Raw genomic sequence first — 19,208 nt, 5'->3', positions numbered from 1 at the left:
AGTAAACCATAGAATTATAAAATTTAGAAAATATATAGAAGGCCCAAAGCAGCCAAAATTACGAAACCTAAATGGAATAAGTTTAATAACAGCAGAAGAGACTGGCTGATACAAAAATGTAAAATATCACAAGTTCAACAGTAAACCAAAGTGCATAATATTGTGCAGTAACTCAGAGGAAATGTGGGAAATAATACAGCAAAGATTATAGCAGAAAATATGAACAAAAAGGAAGGAGGAAGGGGAGAAGAAAACTAAGAGGTGTCAGTATCAATGGACACTGACCATAGTTATAGCCATGGATTAATTTGAAATTAAAAAAAATAATACTAAAAAAATATATAATGCAACCGTGCTGTTTATTTTCATATTATTTACATCATTATTCTTATTTCTTGCCTTCAGTTGCATTACATTTTTTTACATTTATATACATACACACAATGGTGGACCCAGGATTTTTTAAATGGGGGGAGCTAAAGTAATTAAAGGGAAGGGCTAAAGCAGTGTTCTGGTGCATCATTAAGCTTAAACCCTCTTATAGTGGTAAAAAATTCCCATTATCATGGGCTATAGTCCCTTTAGCCCTTACCTGGGACCACCTGTGTTATACACACACACACACACACACACACACACACACACACACACACACACACACACATACATATATAGTAGTAATATTAAACTGTTAAGAAGCAAAATAAGCAGGAAAAAGGAAAATAACAAAAGTTAATACATGTCTAATGCTCCAAAATGCGCAGCACAGCAGTAAAGGAAGCAAAAGGATATAAATAAAAAGTAGTAATATTAATGTTAAACCACATATTATTTATATATATATAGTTAGATATAAATGTACTAGTGTTTTAGCTAGAAAAAAAAATTAAACCTATTATTTACATAAAAACCATTCAGCTAGGTGCCTTGAATCCAAGGAAAATGCAAATTAATACCTTTTCACACACACACACACACACACACACACACACACACACACACAATATACTGCTAAGCATTAATAGAATACATTGAATGACACATTATCAAGGATTAGTGCCATTCAATATATCTAAACAATAATTTGCAATTGGCTCTGATTGTTTTTTTGCTAGGCAAGGAGACTGGCTGCATTATCAGCCAGAAATCATAAAATATGCATTGGAAATATTTAAATGCATAAGATATGCATTTAAATAATAAAATATGAAAATATGTTAGGCCAATGAACAGTTAACAAATTAATATATATAATGAATAGAGTCTTCCTTAAACTGAAAAGTCCATGGGGGAATATGGGAAACCATTGAGTATTAAAAAAGGTGAAGAAAGGCAGGAAAAGATGGCAGTATTACTTATGTGTACTTGAGTAGTCTAATAGATCACAAGGTAAAAATGACCCCAGGAGCTCACATCTGGTGAGTATGGGCTTGGCAAACCCAGGGTCCTGAGCTGGATATCATCATCCTTCTCTTTCTTGCTTTCTTGGTGATTCCCTTCTACTTCTCTCTCTCTCTCTCTCTCAGGGTAACGCGGAAATTTTTTTTTTTTTTTTGGCTGGTGTAGCATAAGCCTCAGGCTTCCTTGCACCTGAGGCTAATAATAATAATAATAATAATAATAATAATAAATTCAAGGAAGAACTAGACAAATTCATGGGGGGTAAGGATGGGCTTTTTTTTTCGCTGATGCTATTATTATTATTATTGTTCCTCTTATAATATTTCTCCCTGATTGGGGGATTCCACTCCGTGACGAGTACTGCTACTAAGTGCACAGGGTGGTTGTAATGTCTGGTGTTACTGTTGGTCGAGGAAATCTCTGACTATCCTACAGGTGTTCAGGATTGCGACTTTCTGGAGTTCCTTGTAGGAGTTCTCTGGGAGACCTATTGCTGCTAGGATGCTATATACAGTCTTTTGCCCCATACCGGTGGTTGCCACGATAATCGGAATGGTCGATACTCTTGCATATGTCACATATCCTTGACTTCATGTCTCAGGTTCGTGTACTTCCTAATTTTTTCCTCATGGGTTTTCTGGACATTGCTAGTGTTGGGCACCGCTATGTGAATCAGGTAAGTAGCCTTTTCCATCTTGTCCACAAGGGTTATGTCCGGTCTGTTGTGTGGGACACTTTTTTTTGTCAACTGGTATTTCCTCGCTGGCTTCTGATGTATTATCCTGGCTACCTGGTCATGTCTATGAGTGTACTCAGTCTGGGTGATCAGCTTGCACTCGGCGGTGATGTGTTGGATCGTTTCTGAGGCCAGGTGGCATCGTCGACATGTGTGACATTCCGGTCTCCTTTGTGATGTATTTTCTATAGTTTCTGGGGTTGATTACCTGGTCTTGGAACCAGCATGAATTCTTCAGTCTCGGGGAGGAGCGTACCGCTTGTGAGCCATGCATTGGAAGCAATATTATCGATATGATCTTGATGGAGGTCATTGTAGTGTCTGCCATGGGGTGCCCATCTTTCTAACTTCGTTTCTTGTACCGTCTGGGCGGGAGGGGATTCCTCGCTTAGGTTGAGACAGGTATACTACTTATCTATCTTCCTTATGGCCTGGTGGAGTGGTGCTGTGTTGTTCTCAAAGTAATCCTTCAGGTAAACTATCGTTGTTTTCTGTTGCTCTATCAGGTCTATTAGGCCACTTTCTCCCTCTTTCCAAACTATTGATAGTCTCTCCACTGCTGACTTCGGGTGGTGTTGGCGGCGGCTGTTGGACATCATTGTCCTTGTCTTTCGCACGATATCTTCTAGCTCGGTGTTAGTCCAATCTGTGACCCCGAAGGTGTATGTTAGTACTGGAGCTACATAGGTGTTTATGGCTCTAACTGTGTTCCCTCCGTTCAATTTTGCTTTCAGCAGGCTTCTGAGTTGATGATAATTTTCCGTCAGGCACTTCTTGATTTCCTTGTTCTCTAACTGCTGAGCTTGCATTATCCCTAGGTATTTGTAGGTATCTCCTTCTGTCATAGCTTCGATCTCTTTACCAGTCAGCAGCTGTGGGTTTGGACCAACTAATTTTCCCTGATGCAGTGTGTCAGTCTTGCATTTCTCTAGACAAAATTCCATCCATATGTCCTTGCTGAATTCTTCGGTGATCCGGTGTAGTTGCTGGAGCTGCTTCTCGGTTGCTGCCGTTAAGCATGGTGGATAGCGGGTTGAGTGCTAGACAGAACCACAGTGGACTAAAAAAAAAAAATTACTATATTAGGGTTACCCGTAAATGATTACATTAACCCATATTCGTGTCTGTAAATTGCGTGTGTTCTCTGGTCGATTTGCATGTTTTGCTGGACGAAAACACCTCAGTTTCTGAGGGAAAAAAACCTTGCTATCTACGCCTGAGACCGACTAACTCAGCCACGGAGTGAAAAAAAGCCCACTAAAGTTCCTCGCGTCATCGACGGGATTCGAACCCGGGCCTTTTCCACCCGGTGTGGGGAGGACGGTGACGATACCACTGTGCTACACACGCAGACAATCACAATAGACTCAGAGCATCTTCCTGAAAGATTCCTCTTCTATTGGGGATGGGCTTGGTTGGGATGTTCTCAACCTTATTGGTGGTACTCCATTTCGCCATTGTTGCTTCTAGGAAGTTTGTCACTATCGGATTGACCTTGTAGATCTTCAGGGTCTCTATTAGCCAGCTATCAGGTATGGAGTCGAAGGCCTTGCGGTAATCGATGTAGGCCGTGTATAAGTTGCGGTGCTTCTTGAAGGCTTGCTCCATAGCTGCAGCATCTATGGTTAATTGCTCCTTGCATCCTTTGCTCCTCCGCTAGCATCCTTTCTGCTCTTCGGCCATTATGTTCTGACTCTGTTAGTGGTCTGATATCTTCTAGGTTAAGCAGCTGATCAGGATCTTGTACATCGTTGGGAGGGAGGTGATTGGCCTGTATTTCGCCGGGTTTCTTGTATCTTCGTCTTTAGGCTTCAGATATGTCACTCCTTTGGTGAGAAACTTCGGGATTGTCTCCGGGTGCCTTATCATTGAAGTGAACTGCTCTGCTAAGTGCTTGTATGTGCAGGTGAGCTTCTTGCACCAGTAGTTGTGGATTTTATCAATTCCTGGGGTTCGCCAGTTGTGGGTGTTCCTGATCGACTGTTTTACTTCTTTTTCTCGAACTTACCACTCTCTCATTTCTTGTATGTCCTTGGTTTTCTTCCGTTCTACTTCTATCCAGGGTGCTCTGCTGTTATGTCTTACTTCACTGTTCCAGATATCTCCCCAGAACTCCCCGATCGTCTTCTTCTCAGGTTTCCTGCTTTCCCATCTTCACCTAGTTTCCTGTAGAAGGTCCTCATCGAAGATTTGGTTGTTTATTTTCCTCTGGGAGCTCTCTTTGTATCTGCATAATCTCTTGCTGAGTGCGATGAGGTTCTGTTTCAGTGTGTCCAAGTATTTTCCTGTTCTCTGATTTCTGGTCTCATGTTTGCTGTGGACGCTGTCCCTCTTGAGGATGCTCTTCAACTTTCCAATCAATTTCTTACTGCTATTACCCTGTTGGTACTGGGTTAACTGACATATCTTGACTCTTAATTCTTCTATCTTCTGCTGAAGTCTTCTTTCCCAAGCTGGCTGTTCCTTCTGTTTTTGGTTCTTCTTCTGCTGCTGGTCTCTCGTTTCTTTTCCATTACTCCTAGTAGCTGCTATGGGAGCACAGTATACGGCTGTGTGGATAGCCTCCAGTATTGCACCATTGTTGTCAATGTAATGTGGCATTATTTGTAATTGTGGTGGTCTGTTTTACCTTTCCACAGGATTTTATTTATCCTCTGCTAAGGTATCACTTGGGTTCTTGTGGGGTTCATTCCTTCGAATTCTGTTAGTGCCTTCTTACACTCGTCTTCTATTCTGGATATTATGATTTCGTCTCTTTCCACTTCAGCTATTCTGGGTTGTATTTCTTCTTCTTGTTCCTCCTCTTTTTCTACGGTATGATTTTCCTCCTCTGGTTCCATATTGACCATAATCTTTATGCTTTGTATTTGATCGCTGACATCCTGCTTGATTTTTTCCAAGATGGCATTAGCTGTTTGGTTCTTCGTGACGATGGTCCTTCTTTGGTCTGCTAATCGTTGTTCGGTAACCTGAATATCCGTGTATCGTTCCTACCACTTGGTATGTAACCGCGACCTGTACATTGTCTTATCGGTCTCTAGCCTGGTTATTTCATAGTATGCTCGCATGATGTACGTATTCATTTCAATGCTCCACTTCATGCGTTGGCGTTTCCTTCTTTCCTGGGTGGTCACTAGTGCAGCTGCACAGGAAGCACTTCCAGTTGGTGGGGCTGGATGGTCTTGCCCTTCTCTTATGGTAGCCTTATGGGGGATAGCGCCACTTGCTCCACTGTCTTGCTTGGGAGACTCTCTCCAAATTTTCGAACTGACTTCTCTTCCTAAGGCCTGAACGCGAGTGACTTTATCCTGCACCACACTCGATGCAGTATGAATAATATTTCTCTGCAACATCATTCATCTATGGAGGTGGACTTGTTTGGCTTCGGCTTATGTCCAGCAGTTTATTTAATTTATTTTCTAGTACTTGTGAGAGACACCAGATGGCGCCACTCTCCGCCTCAGCTGTCACTTCGCCCTTGGGGAAGGTAAGTCCAATGGGGTAACTTTTGCGATGTTTTTTTTTTTTTTTTTTTTTCACCATTTAATGCGATTATTATTATTATTATTATTATTATTATAACAGTTTGTCCATGGGACAAATTCTTGGAATGACCTGAATAAGAGAAGGCAATTTTTGTTAAAACACAAAATACTGTATCCAGTTTAAAAACTGAAGTTAAATTTATTCTTGAAAAATCTTAACACTATTTATGAAGAATCAAATCTGCAATCGAATGGCACACATAATTTAAGGAACCCAAAAAGCAATTACTTTGCCTCACCCTAGGGTACTAAATAGATTTGGAGATAGGCACACAATGAATATAATAAACAACTTGCTGGCTAGTGTTGATTTCAGGCTCAGGAGAAGTTATCCCATCTCCACATTAAAATTTCTAATAAGAAAATTCTTGATACTCAATGATACAGTGGATTAAAATTGCTATACAGATAAATTACTATCTCTGTTTACAGTGTGGTATGTACTATGAGTAGTGACTTCATTGTCTTTTCTGGTAGTAAAAGAATTTGTATACAAAACTGTTGTAAATGAAGAATTTCAACTTGTTGTCAAGAAATTCACTTTTCTTAACAAGTTCATTTATTGTAAACATAGGTTAGGTTATATTCTCTTGATAAATAAATTGTGTTGTATTATTATTATTATTATTTTAAGCCACGTAGTGCAAGGAAGCCTGAGGCTTATGCTGCACCAGGCAAAAAAAAATAATAATAATAATAAATAAATAAAATAATAATAATAATAAATTTCCGAGTTACATTGAAAGAGAGAGAGAAGTAGAAAGGAATCACCAAAGAAGAGAAAAATGATGATATCCAGCTCAGGACCCTGGGTGTGCCAAGCCCATACTCACCAGATGTGGGCCACTGGGATCATCTAAGCTTATTTTCTTGTATCAGTTGCCACTATTGCTACTACTAATAATAATAATAGTCCCAGACACCCATAGTCTTCTGGACTATAGTAAGCTATGAGAACACCGAAAATCTGGTGTTCTCAATATTCCGATATAATTAGCAGAGGAGTGATAGAGGGTACGCTGATCAGCCTTAAGGGCCAAAATTGGTGCGCAAATTTTCAACTCACGTGTTTTTATTAATCTTGCAGAAATGAATTGCAAAAATTAAATAAAATTATAATTTTACCCAAGTGTGCCCTGAGAACGAGAGTTTGCCTGTAGTTATTTGTGGAGGTGTTCCTTCTACTGTGAAGTGAGGTTGTGTGTTTTGACCTTCACAGTTGTATTCTGTTTCCCTTGGTGTTTGCCGGTATCCGGAAAAAAAAAAAAAAAAATGTTTTCGAGGTTTAGCAAAGTAACCTTTAAAATCGGTGGATCGAGAGCCTTTTCCTTGTCTTCTCAGGTATCAGAATTTTTACTATATACCCTCTGTATATTATTCTTAATTTTTTTTTGGCTATGCTTGGAAATCATTTGAAGGTAAACAGAGGAGAAAGTTGCAAATTGAACCAGTAGGTCGCTAAGTACGTGAGGATGATTTTTCTAGTTTTGCAGGGATAGGTTTAAAATCTGTGGAAGAAATGTGATCTGTTTCAAATCGCTACAAAATTTCAAATTGCATTATTTCGATACTTGGTTCTCGCTGATAGGAAGTTAAATCACGAGGGCTTCATGCCGGTTGCTCATCTGCATTTTCGGATTTAAGCATTAGCGTAAAGTACGAGTATCCTTCAATTTAGTCAAATTTGATTCTTCCCACAAAAACTCCTTTGGAAGGTGGATGTTGAGCGAAAAGACATATTGAGCGTTGTAATCCTATGAACTGAATGCTATAAATAGATAATTCGTTCCTGAACATCGAAAATCGGATTTGATTTTTATCCTATGGATTTATTGATACCATGAACATACAGTACTGTTAAACACATCGCAAGCGAGGGCATGAGGAGCGAGCAAATTTGGCATTGGCTCAGGGCGCAAAAGTTTCGAGGGGGGGGTGTCACCAAAAATCGAAAATCAAAAAAAAAAAAAAAAAAAAAGATCTTGTTTGACAACAAGAATCAAATGAACAGTTTAAAAAAGAAATGGTTATTCGCCGAATTATGGTTACACCTCCGCACTTCGACGAGGAAGAAGGCAGTCCTGGCAATGGCCAACGACCAGTTTTTTTCTTGAATCCCTCCTGAAATCATTAGCATTAGTGGAGGCATATGATGCAAGAAAGCAAGCTTATGCAGCATCAGCCAAAAAAAAAAAAACTTCCACTTCACCCCTCTGTTCGTTCGAAATACCTGCCCCTCTGAGCCTTAAATTTATTTAGGCTATCAACTTCCACAACAAGGGATGGATGTCTGTTCCACCAACCAACTACCCGCTGGCTAAAGGCAAATCTCCACACATCTATCCTACATCTGTCTTTCCTCAATTTAAATTTATGCCCTCTCAGGGCATAAATTTAAATTGAGCAAGAGGAAGAATCCCATCAGCATTGAGCATGCTCAAACCATGCAAGGCTTTATCAGATCACCTCGCTGGTGCCTAGTCTCCAGACACTGTAATTTGCAAAACTTAAGCCTTTCTTTGTAAGAGTACCCCCTTTGTTCCATTCACTAATCTTGTTGCCCTTCTCTGTACTCATTCTAGCAACTCCACATCCTTCTTGAAATGAGGCCTCCAGACCTGTATACAATATCCAAGGTGTGGCCTGACCACTGCCTTGTAGAATAGAATAATCACCTCCTTATCGCTGCTAGCAAAATTCCTATATATCATTGACGAGACTCCATGACCTGCTCTGGGCAATATGGCCTTAGTTGCTAATGCTCCTAAAAACCAAATAACAACAATGACCTGCTGTGGTAGCCCATGTGCTCAGCCAACTTCATATCTGACTGCACAATTACTCCAGGTCTTTTTCACTCTCCACTTCCCTAAGTGTAGTACCACACAGTTGGTATGTTTATCTTTGATAGAATGCAGTAGAGTGATTTTAAGCCAGAGAAGATCAAAACGAGGAGATTCCAAATTATTGTCTCTGACAGGGAATATCAAAATGGACTTATGCACAAGTAGCACTTTTGAAGTGAAAAGAATTATACAGCAAATATTTAGACAACTGAGATGGGCAGTGGTTGAAACAACTGATAACTGGGATTCTGTCAGAAAAATTACACGGAGTTTTGCAGACTAAGCGGAAATGGACATCATTGAGATTAGAAAAGTGACCATTTATATTTGTGAAATGAACAAGGAAGTGTTTGTGACGTGTAGATGTTTTTGCAGATAAGTTTGTTTTATTAGTTTCACAATTCATGATATATTCAGTAGTAAGAAAAGGTGGTGAGGACATGCTGTATGAAGTAATGAAAGTTTTGGATATGGCATACACGTGGCAAGATTATACCCAGCTGCTTGACATGCCCTTGAGAATGTCCCCACATGTACACTCAGAGTTCAGATTCCCTCCAGTCACTATCTGGCAGAGTAGAGGCAGCAAGATTATACATTAGCTGATCTGGAAGCCTCCTAGAGAGTTACTAATAGGTTTGGTCTGGTGTACTATTTAATGGCTTACCTGCAAACACCATTTTAGAGCTGCACCCTTAAAATGTAAGGGAGATTCAATCTTGCCATTAATATCCATCAAAATCTCAAAATACATCAATCATACTGCATGATGGAAGAAATGATGGTTGCTGGAGCTTTGCTCTGGAGACTACACATGGGTTTCACCACTTCAAGCCTCAAATAACCAAATTTATAACCAATATAAATTGCCACGTCTCATCCTACTTGCCTAATTTTTCTAGATTTCTTTTATTAACCACCCTGGCAACCTTTATGGTATCTGCAAACTTTGGCATTGAGTCTGATATGTTTTTCAGCAGAATCATTAATATGTATTGGAAACAACAATTGGCTCAGCATTGAACTCTGGGAGACTATAATAATATTTCTCCAGGAAGAGTAGTATCTATTGATAACCACTCTGTCTTCTCTCACCCAACCATACCTCTAGCCATAGCAGTGTTTGGCCCTAATGCCACCCTGCTCCAATTTGTACAATAGTCTTTCATGTGGAACAGTATCAGAAGCATTTCTGAAATCTAAGAATTTAATGTAAAAACTATTTTTTTGCCATCCAGCTCCTTTGTTATTACTGCATTATAGTATCCAATCAAATTTTTCAGACAGGATCACCTCTTAATAAATCCATGCAGTGATATCTGTATAACTGCATTCCTTTGCAGCTGGTCCTGCACTGCTTCTTTAACCATTATTTTATCTGTAACAAAAGTCAAGACAAGTCCTGAAAATCACCCTTTGTGAATTGCAGAGACATTGCATATTTTCAGTCCATAGAGACCTCTCTTGAATCCTAGGATGGTCACATAATAATGACTGTTTACCTCTTTTGCTGCCTCTCTTAATATAATTGGATAGATCTCATTCATCCCAGGGACCCTATTTACTTTTAGCTTTAACAGTTTTTCTTTTACTTTATTCTCGGTTATCATATAACATTTAGCTCCATTAGAATTTGATATACTTTTGGCATCCAGCTCCCTAAATTTTTTTCTTTTTTTCATGTGTGAATGTAGATGCAAAATATCTATTCAGTTCTTCCTGAACAAGATCATTAACAGTTATATCTTTCATAACTAGTGGTCTAATGTGATTCATTGCTTTCCTTCTATTGCTAACACAAGTAAAAAAGCCTTTGCCAGAGACTTATCGTAATCTTAAGCTTGCCTAAATTTTGTTAACTTGATTGCAGAACTAGTTTACATTCCTACAGGTTTCTGTATCTCCTTATATATATGCATCCCATGTATATATCTTCTCTGTCACTAGTGTCATCAGTTCATCTGTTTTCCATTTAGGTCTGTCTTGAACAGTACCACCTAAGTTGGTATGAAAAACCTAGTAGCTTCTATGACTACTTCCATCATTACTTCTCATTTAGCATTTGCAGCTATGAGATCATTTGATCCCACTGAATAGAATAGAAATTAAAAACTGTCTGAGACCATTGTAGTCATCTTTATGAAAGAAAAATCCCTTCCCTTCTATCTTTGACAATAATCTAAAATCACACTGAAAAACTTTCATGAGATCCTACACACTATCGTGAACACTGCCACCAAGTGGTTCTCAATGCATGAAAAGTCGCTGCTTTCTCTCATTGCCTTTCTAACCTGGTAGTATAGAAAACAGGCATCCTATAAATCCAGAAAAGTCTTGTTACTCTGGATGAATAACCAAGTTCCAGTCAATTTTCTGGAAAATTAAAATCCCCCATTACAAGACATTCTGATTTATCTCACTCTGTTTGTCCATTTGTTTGTTATAATCATTTAGCCCATAACACATTCATTATCTGATTTTTGTTTTTCCAGCAATTATGTCACACCAAACTGATTCAACATTGCTTTGGCCACCTGTATGAATTAGCATTAGCATTAGTAGAGGCATTTGATGCAAGAAAGCAAGCTTATGCAGCATCAGCCAAAAAAAAAAAAAAAAAAGCCACTTCCACTTCACCCCTCTGTTCGTTCAAAATACCTGTCCAGCTGAGCCTTAAACTTATTTAGACTATCAACCTCCACGACAAGGGATGGAAGTCTGTTCCACCAACCAACCACCCGCTGGCTAAAGGCAAATTTCCGCACGTCTATCCTACATCTGTCTTTACTCAATTTGAATTTATGCCCTCTCAGGTGATTATTCTGAGCTAGAGGAAGAATCCCATCAGCATTGAGCATGCTCAAACCATTCAAGGCTTTATACACCTCTATCAGATCACCTCAGAATTGGATGCATTGCCTTGATTTTGTTTCTGAACTGAGAGCATATGTGTACCCCTCTCGGCCTGTCGGATCTTTCTGTAAATGTAATCACTATATTCAAATTCCACATCCTTTGTCTGAGTTGCACCATGTCTCCAATGTCTCTATAATTACATTTTATGGCTTCAAATTCAACAGATTTGTTGACTATACTCCTAGGTGTTTTTTTTTTTTTTTTTTTCATGAAAACCCCAAACACGAGAGGTATTAGAACCTATAGTACTTAATACTGTGCTTGGGTTGCAGGTTGAGAAGACGAAACAAGATATTTGTTGACATTAGACTTGAACTTCTGTAGACTGTAATTTTCAGGAAATATGTATGAAGGAAGGTTGTTCCAGAAAATGGCAGTTGAATGAATAAATGAGGAAGATGAAAAGTTGGTTCTGTGAGTTTAAAATTGCACAGTAAATGAATGTTGGCTGGTGGCGGCACGTGTTCGGACTGTTTTGAAAGAGAGAGCAGGAATTATAGAAGCCAATTCAGAAGAACAGTGCTCATGGAAGTATCTGTAGAAAAGGTATGCAGTAGAAACATTATGCCTGTGAGACAGCGAGTGGAGACAGATTCTGTTAGAGAGGAGTCATTAATTAACCTAACTCAGTTTCTTTCTCTCTTTAACGCACAAGTCTATTTTTCAACCCGCGTAAGCACCTTCAACACTTAATATTGCTAAAGCATTAAAATATAATGACATATTTTTCTCTGACGTTTAAAACAAAGGTTTCGTTAGTTGGCTAGACCTTGTTTTCAACTGAATCTTGAATACCGCAGTAAATCCATGTCGCAAAATAACAAGGATTGATGTAAAAGACAAGATAATCTAGAGAATTTATTTTACCACAACTCAGCTCTAACTGTACTTTATTGACAGCGACAGTGCAGTTGATCCGTTATAAATATTTTGCCATTTATAATAATAATTGTAACTTGACGAACACTTTTTTTCTAATAATCATGGCCTGAATATATAATAGTTTACAATCTATACAAAATAGCTTAGGCGTGTCCCGAAAAAATAAACCACTTTATCAATATGAATAATTATAATTCTTAATAGGCCATCAAGAAGGAAAAACACATGTGATATGGTTTATGAGAATTTTTGCCGGTATATAATCAAAACATATCTTTTATTTTTTTTCCTTGTCTTTCGTCTCTGCTCCTAGAGTTTTTTTGTAAATAAGGAGCCATCATAAATGTAGGAAATACCCGAATTCTTTCACACGGACACGCCCAGATACACCTGCTCTGTTCAAAAGTCTTCTCACGATATTCATGGACAACGTAAAGGTTAAGTAGCAGCATTTCAGCTCCGGCTAAAGGTGAAGTCATTTAAAATAGAGTAAATAACTTAGGGAGAGGTGTTTAAAAATCTATAGCAGTTCACCTTCGCATACCATTGAGTTGATTTACTAGTTAGAAGGTGAGACACCAGTGGCGTCTTACTTGGCAAAGAGTAGGAGACCGGCGGAATTACTTAGCAAGTACAGGTCACTGTTGAAAAAAAGCCGTGAATTAGGGTTGAATTTGAAAGTGTCTGCAATTCTACCCAGACACGATAGGAGGGAGTATATGATGAGAGCCTTCTCGATCAATTCGGCCCTGGAGGGATTGTGCAAGGCTCAAGGGGTAGAATTTTTTTCAGCCTGGACTGTACTTGTTAACAGGAGAGATTGCTTCTATAGGGATGGGATACACTTAAATAGAAAGGGTGCAAGAATTTTTGCTGATGCTGTTGAGGCAATGTTAGGAGGGTCGGAAAACTGCTAGTTGGGGGGGGATACAAGGACTAATAAATTAACAGTAGCCACTGGCAGAGGTGGAAGTGATTCTTGTACTGCTTCTATTGAAATGAGCAGAAGCCTGAAAAACAAGATGCAGGATATTTCAGAGACTGCTAGGAGTCATTGCGGTACAAGTAAACACATGGGTTGTGTTAGGGTAGCCAGGAATAGAAACAGGTGCACGTATACCTGCGTGTACACCAATGCTAGGAGTTTGGTAAATAAATTTGATGAATTTGAGGTATTGCTCAAAACATCAAAGGCAGATATTTTTGGGATATCAGAGACGTGGTGTCACACACATATAAGGAATGCGGAACTGGAATTTGGGGAATACAATGTGTATAGAAAGGATAGACAGGACAGGAGGGGAGGAGGGGTTATGCTATTAGTTAAGAAACACATAAAATCCAAGGAAGTGAAGCCAGTCGACATTGATGGACAGGGCAGTGTTGAGTCAGTTGTGTGACATAAGCATAGGGAAATCAAAATTGAGAGTAGGAGTGTGCTATAGGCCTAATGACTCTGATGAGTATAATAAGATATTGTACAGGGAAATAGAGTGGGTCAGTAAATCAGAGATTCTTATAATGGGGGATTTTAATTTCCCAGATATTGACTGGAATTTGTGGGTTGGTCACTCACACACTAGCAAGGCTTTTGTGGATTTATTGGATGATTGTTTTCTACATCAGCATGTTTGTGCGGCAACAAGAGGGAGCAATACTCTTGATCTGATTATCAGTAGTGATTCTTCATGCATTAAGAATCTGCAGATAAATGAACCACTAGGTGGCAGTGATCACAGTGTGTTGAAGTGGGATTTACTCAAGGAGGTAACTACCATCAGAGGTAAAGGGAAGGGTTTTTATTTTCGTAAAGGCGACTATGATGGTCTGAGACAGTATTTAAATTCTGTACAGTGGGACCAACTGATGATGTTACCAACAGCAAATTCAAATTGGGAAGCATTCAAAGAACTAATCTTGGAAGCTACGAGGCTTTACATACCAACTAAGAAATATTGTTCAAGGTTTAGGCCTAAATGGTTGTCAGATGAACTAATGAGACATGTGGCAGAGAAGAAAAATGCATGGAATACATACAAATTAATGGGCGACATGGAAGCCTATGATAGATATAAGTTGGTCTGTAACCAAGTCACAAAGGAGATTAGGCAGGCAAAGGCAGACTATGAAAAATCCTTGGCAAAGGATGCAAAGAAAAACAGAAAAGAGTTCTTTACCTATTTAAACTCAAGAAGGAAAGGGATGAATCAGATTGGTCCACTGGATATTGATGGTTCAACAGTTGAGGATCCTGCTCAGGTGGCTAACAATCTAAACGAGTATTTTGCATCTACATTCACGCATGAGGAGTTATTCAGGAAGGAGAATGACGTAGGTAAAGTAAACATTGGCAGTGAGCTAGATGATTTTGTAATAACTGAGAGGAAAGTGGAGGAGAGATTGTTGAGGATTAACATAAAAAAGGCACCTGGGGTGGATGGGATCGATCCAGTTATATTAAAGGAGGCAGCAAAGGAAGTAAGCAAACCCCCTAGCCATAATTACGAGAGCTTCTTTGGACTCAGGGGAGGTACCCATAGACTGGAGATGTGCAAATGTAACCCCAATTCACAAAGGAGGATCAAAGGCTGACACAAGTAATTATAGACCTGTTAGTTTAACTTCTATTCCAGGTAAATTAATGGAGGCACTGGTTAAAGAAGCACTGCAGGATCATCTAGACAAGAATTCAGTTATAGCTCAGATGCAGAATGGTTTTGTTAAGGGCAGGTCTTGCCTGACCAATTTGATTGGATACTATGATGTAGTCACAAAAGAACTGGATGCAGGGAATAACTTTGATATTATATATTTGGATCTTAGAAAGGCTTTTGATACTGTTGCACATGGAAGACTGCTGCACAAATTGGAGCAGTGTGGCATTGAAGGCAAATTGCTGCTATGGATAAGGGGATGGTTGAGTGGCAGAAGACAGAGAGTGGTAATCAATGGACACTGCTCAACGTGGACTAATGTTATTAGTGGAGTTCCTCAGGGTTCAGTGTTGGGTCCGTTGTTGTTTTCGGTGTTTATTTATGAATGATATTGATGATGGTATATCAAGTTTAATGTCCAAGTTTGCAGATGATACAAAGGTTGGCAGGGTTGTTAAGGACACTACTGACGCTATGCTGCTGCAACAGGATCTGGAAAGGTTGAACAGATGGGCTGAGAGGTGGCAAATGAAGTTTAACATTGACAAATGTAAAGTACTACATATGGGAAACAGTAACCACAGAGCAACGTATCAACTCTGCGGTACTACACTGACAGTGGTGGAGAATGAAAAGGACCTGGGAGTAATTGTGCAGGCAGATATGAAGTTCTCTGAGCAGTGCAGACGAGCTGCAAGAGTAGCTCATGGTGTGTTGTCAATGATATACAGGAATTTTTCTAGCAGGGATAAGGAGGTGATTATTCCCTTGTATAAGGCAATGGTTAGGCCACATCTTGAGTACTGTATACAGGTCTGGAGGCCTCATTTCAAGAAGGATGTAGAGCTGCTGGAACGGGTACAGAGAAGGGCAACAAGATTAGTGAATGGAACAAAGGGTTGCTCTTACGAAGAAAGGCTTAAGTTTTGCAAATTACAGAGTCTGGAGACTAGGCACCGGCGAGGTGATCTGATAGAGGTGTATAAGGCTTTGAATGGTTTGAGCATGCTCAATACCAATGGGATTCTTCATCTTGCTCAGAATAATCAGCTCAGAGGGCATAAATTCAAATTGAGGAAGGACGGATGTCGGATGGATGTGCGGAAGTTTGCCTTTGGCCAGTGGGTGGTTCGTTGGTGGAACCGACTTCCATCAATTGTTGTTGAAGTTGATAGCCTAAACAAATTTAAGGCTCAACTGGACAGGTATTTCGAACGAACGGAGGGGTGAAATGGGAGTAGTGTGTGTTTTTTTTTTTTTTTTTTTTTTGGCTGATGCTGAATAAGCTTGCTTTCTTGCATCATATGCCTCTACTAATGCTAATGCTAACTTCCCTCTTCTGAATGGAATCTAGAAGCCTGAGAGAGGTTTTGGGGGCACTGTCCCAGATGTGGTAACAATATTCCACAGTCGGGCGGATTTGCAATTTGTACAGAGTGAACAGCTGTTTGGAAGAAAATCAATGCCAAGAGCGAAAGAGAAAACCAAGTTTTTTAGATGCAGAGGAAGCAATATTTGTAATGTGCTTGTGCCAAGAGAGATTAGAAGTCAGAGTAATCCCCAAAAGAGATATATCATTTTGCCTAGAAATTGGAGTGTCACCAAAGATAAGTATAGGAGCAGAAGAATCCTTTTTGCGAGATATATACAAATTGTTTTAGTATGACAAATTGTTTTAGTACAAATGAGTTTTAGAATGATTGAAATCAACTAATTTTGCTTTGCCCCACTGGAGAATTACCTGGAGATCAGCATTTAAGGAATTGGTAGCAGATTTTCGAGAAGTTGAAGCTGATTGAACACGGCAAAGTTTTTCAAATTGGAAAGTGGAATGCAATGTGCTATCATCGGAAAAAATATTGGTAAGGATTTCCAGTCAATGGAAGAAGGTTGTTAATATACAAAAGGAAAAGAGTGGAGGAAAGTAGTAGTAGTAGTAGTAGTAGTAGTGGCACATGATGCAAGAAAGCAAGTGTAGGAGCTTATGCAGCATCAGCCAAAAAAAAAAAAAAAAAAAAAAAATCATCACGCCATTCCCTCCAAATGCCTGTCCAGTTCCTCCTTAAATTTATTTAACCTATCAACTTCCACAACGACAGATGGAAGTTTGTTCCAGCAATTAACCACCCGCTGGCTAAAGGCAAATTTCCGCACATCTATTCTACATCTGTCCTTTCTTAATTTGAACTTATGTCCCCGTAGGTTCGTAATCTGAACAAGTGGAAGGATCCCATCAGAATTCAGCGTGCTCAACCCATTCAAGGCCTTATAGACCTCAATCAGATCACCGCGCAGGTGCCTAGTCTCCAGCCACTGCAATTTGCAGAACTTAAGCCTCTCTTGGTAAGAGAATCCCTTCATTCCCCTCACCAATCGTGTTGCTCTTCTCTGTACACGCTCAAGCAAATCTACATCCTTCCTAAAATGAGGCCTCCAGACCTGTACGCAGTACTCAAGGCGTGGCCTGACCATTGCCTTATACAGAGGGACAATCACCTCCTTTTCCCTGCTAGCAAAATTCCTATATATCATTGACAAAACCCCATGACCTGCCCTAGCAGCCTGTCTGCATTGCTCAGAAAACTTCATATCTGACTGCACAATTACTCCCAGGTCTTTTTCATTTTCTACCACCTTAAGTGTAGTACCACACAGTTGGTACGTTTCTCTGGGGTTACTTCTACCCATATGCAGTACTTTGCATTTGTCAAGGTTGAACTTCAGTTGCCACTTCTTAGCCCATCTGCCCAAATTATCTAGATCCTGTTGCAGTAGCACACTGCCATTACTGTCATTAACAACCCTGCCAACCTTTGTGTCATCTGCAAACTTCGACATTAAGCCTGATATACCTTCATCAATATCATTGATAAATACACAAAACAACAGTGGACCCAACACCGAACCCTGTGGGACTCCACTAATAACATTAGTCCATGAAGAGCAGCACCCATTGATTACCACCCTCTGTCTTCTCCCACTTAACCATCCTTTTATCCATTGTAGCAACTTACCCTTAATACCATTCTGCTCCAATTTGTACAGTAGTCTTCCATGCGCAACAGTGTCAAAAGCTTTCCTGAAATCCAAGTATATGATATCAAAATTATTTTTCGCATCCAGTTCCTTTGTGACCACATCATAATAACCAATCAAATTTGTCAGACAAGACTTTCCCTTAACAAACCCATGCTGTGTTTGAATTATTGCTGCAGTCTTGTCTAGATGATCCTGCAATGCATCTTTAACCAGTGACTCCATTATTTTACCCGGAACAGAAGTTAAACTAACTGGTCTGTAATTACTCGTGTCACCCTTCGATCCACCTTTGTGAATTGGGGACACATTTGCACATCTCCAGTCCGTGGGAACCTCCCCTGAGTCCAAGGATGCTCTCATAATTATGGCTAAGGGTTTGCTTAGTTGCTTTGCCGCCTCCTTTAAAATAACTGGATAGATCCCATCCACCCCAGGTGCCTTTCTTATGTTTAACTTCAACAATTTCTCCTCCACTTTGCTCTCAGTTATTACAAAATCATTAAGCACACTGCTACAATTTGATAACCTTCTTCCATTTTCAAACTGTAATAATTCCTCACGTGTGAATGTAGATGCAAAATACTCATTCAGTTTGTTTGCTATCTGAACAGGATCATCAACAGTCGAACCATCGATGTCAAGTGGACCAATCATATTCATCCCCTTCCTTTTAGAGTTTATATAAGTAAAGAAATCCTTGCTGTTTTTCTTAGCATCCTTTGCCAAAGATTTCTCGTAATCCGCCTTCGCCTGCCGAACCTCCTTTGTGACCTGATTACAGACTAGCTTATATCTGCCACAGGCTTCTGCGTCACCTGATAATTTATATGCATCCCATGCATTTTTCTTCTCTGTCACGAGTCTCATTAGTTCATTTGATAACCATTTAGGCCTAAACCTTGAACGATATTTCTTAATCGGTATATAAAGTCTAGTAGCTTCCACGATTAATTCCTTGAATGCTTCCCACTTAGAATTTACTGTTGGTAACATCGTCAGTTGATCCCACTGTACAGAATTTAAAAACTGTCTGAGACCACTGTACTCCCCTTTACGGAAGCAAAAACCCTTTCCTTTACCCCTGACGGTAGTTACCTCTTTGAGTAAATCCCACTTCAGCACACTGTGATCACTGCCACCTAGTGGTTCCTTTATCTGCAAATTCTTAATACACGAATGATCACTGCTG

At 39.6% G+C, this 19,208-nt stretch overlaps 1 protein-coding gene across 1 annotated transcript in view; it reads left to right on the top strand.

Annotated features, from left to right (window-relative positions):
- Positions 1-6,880: 6,880 nt before the first annotated feature.
- Mdh2 (malate dehydrogenase 2) overlaps positions 6,881-19,208 on the top strand; it is a 101,845-nt gene continuing 89,517 nt past the window's right edge. The window contains exon 1 of the mRNA XM_090387969.1: positions 6,881-7,023. Coding sequence (XP_090244095.1) covers positions 6,955-7,023 — 69 coding nt within the window. The 5' untranslated portion in view covers positions 6,881-6,954. The remainder of the gene's footprint in view (positions 7,024-19,208) is intronic.

The sequence above is a fragment of the Mastigoproctus giganteus genome, chromosome 2, assembly GCF_048544385.1.
Source record: "Mastigoproctus giganteus isolate SK-2022 chromosome 2, ASM4854438v1, whole genome shotgun sequence".
NCBI classification, from domain to species: domain Eukaryota; kingdom Metazoa; phylum Arthropoda; class Arachnida; order Uropygi; family Thelyphonidae; genus Mastigoproctus; species Mastigoproctus giganteus.
This window is presented reverse-complemented; position numbering and strand designations above follow the sequence as displayed.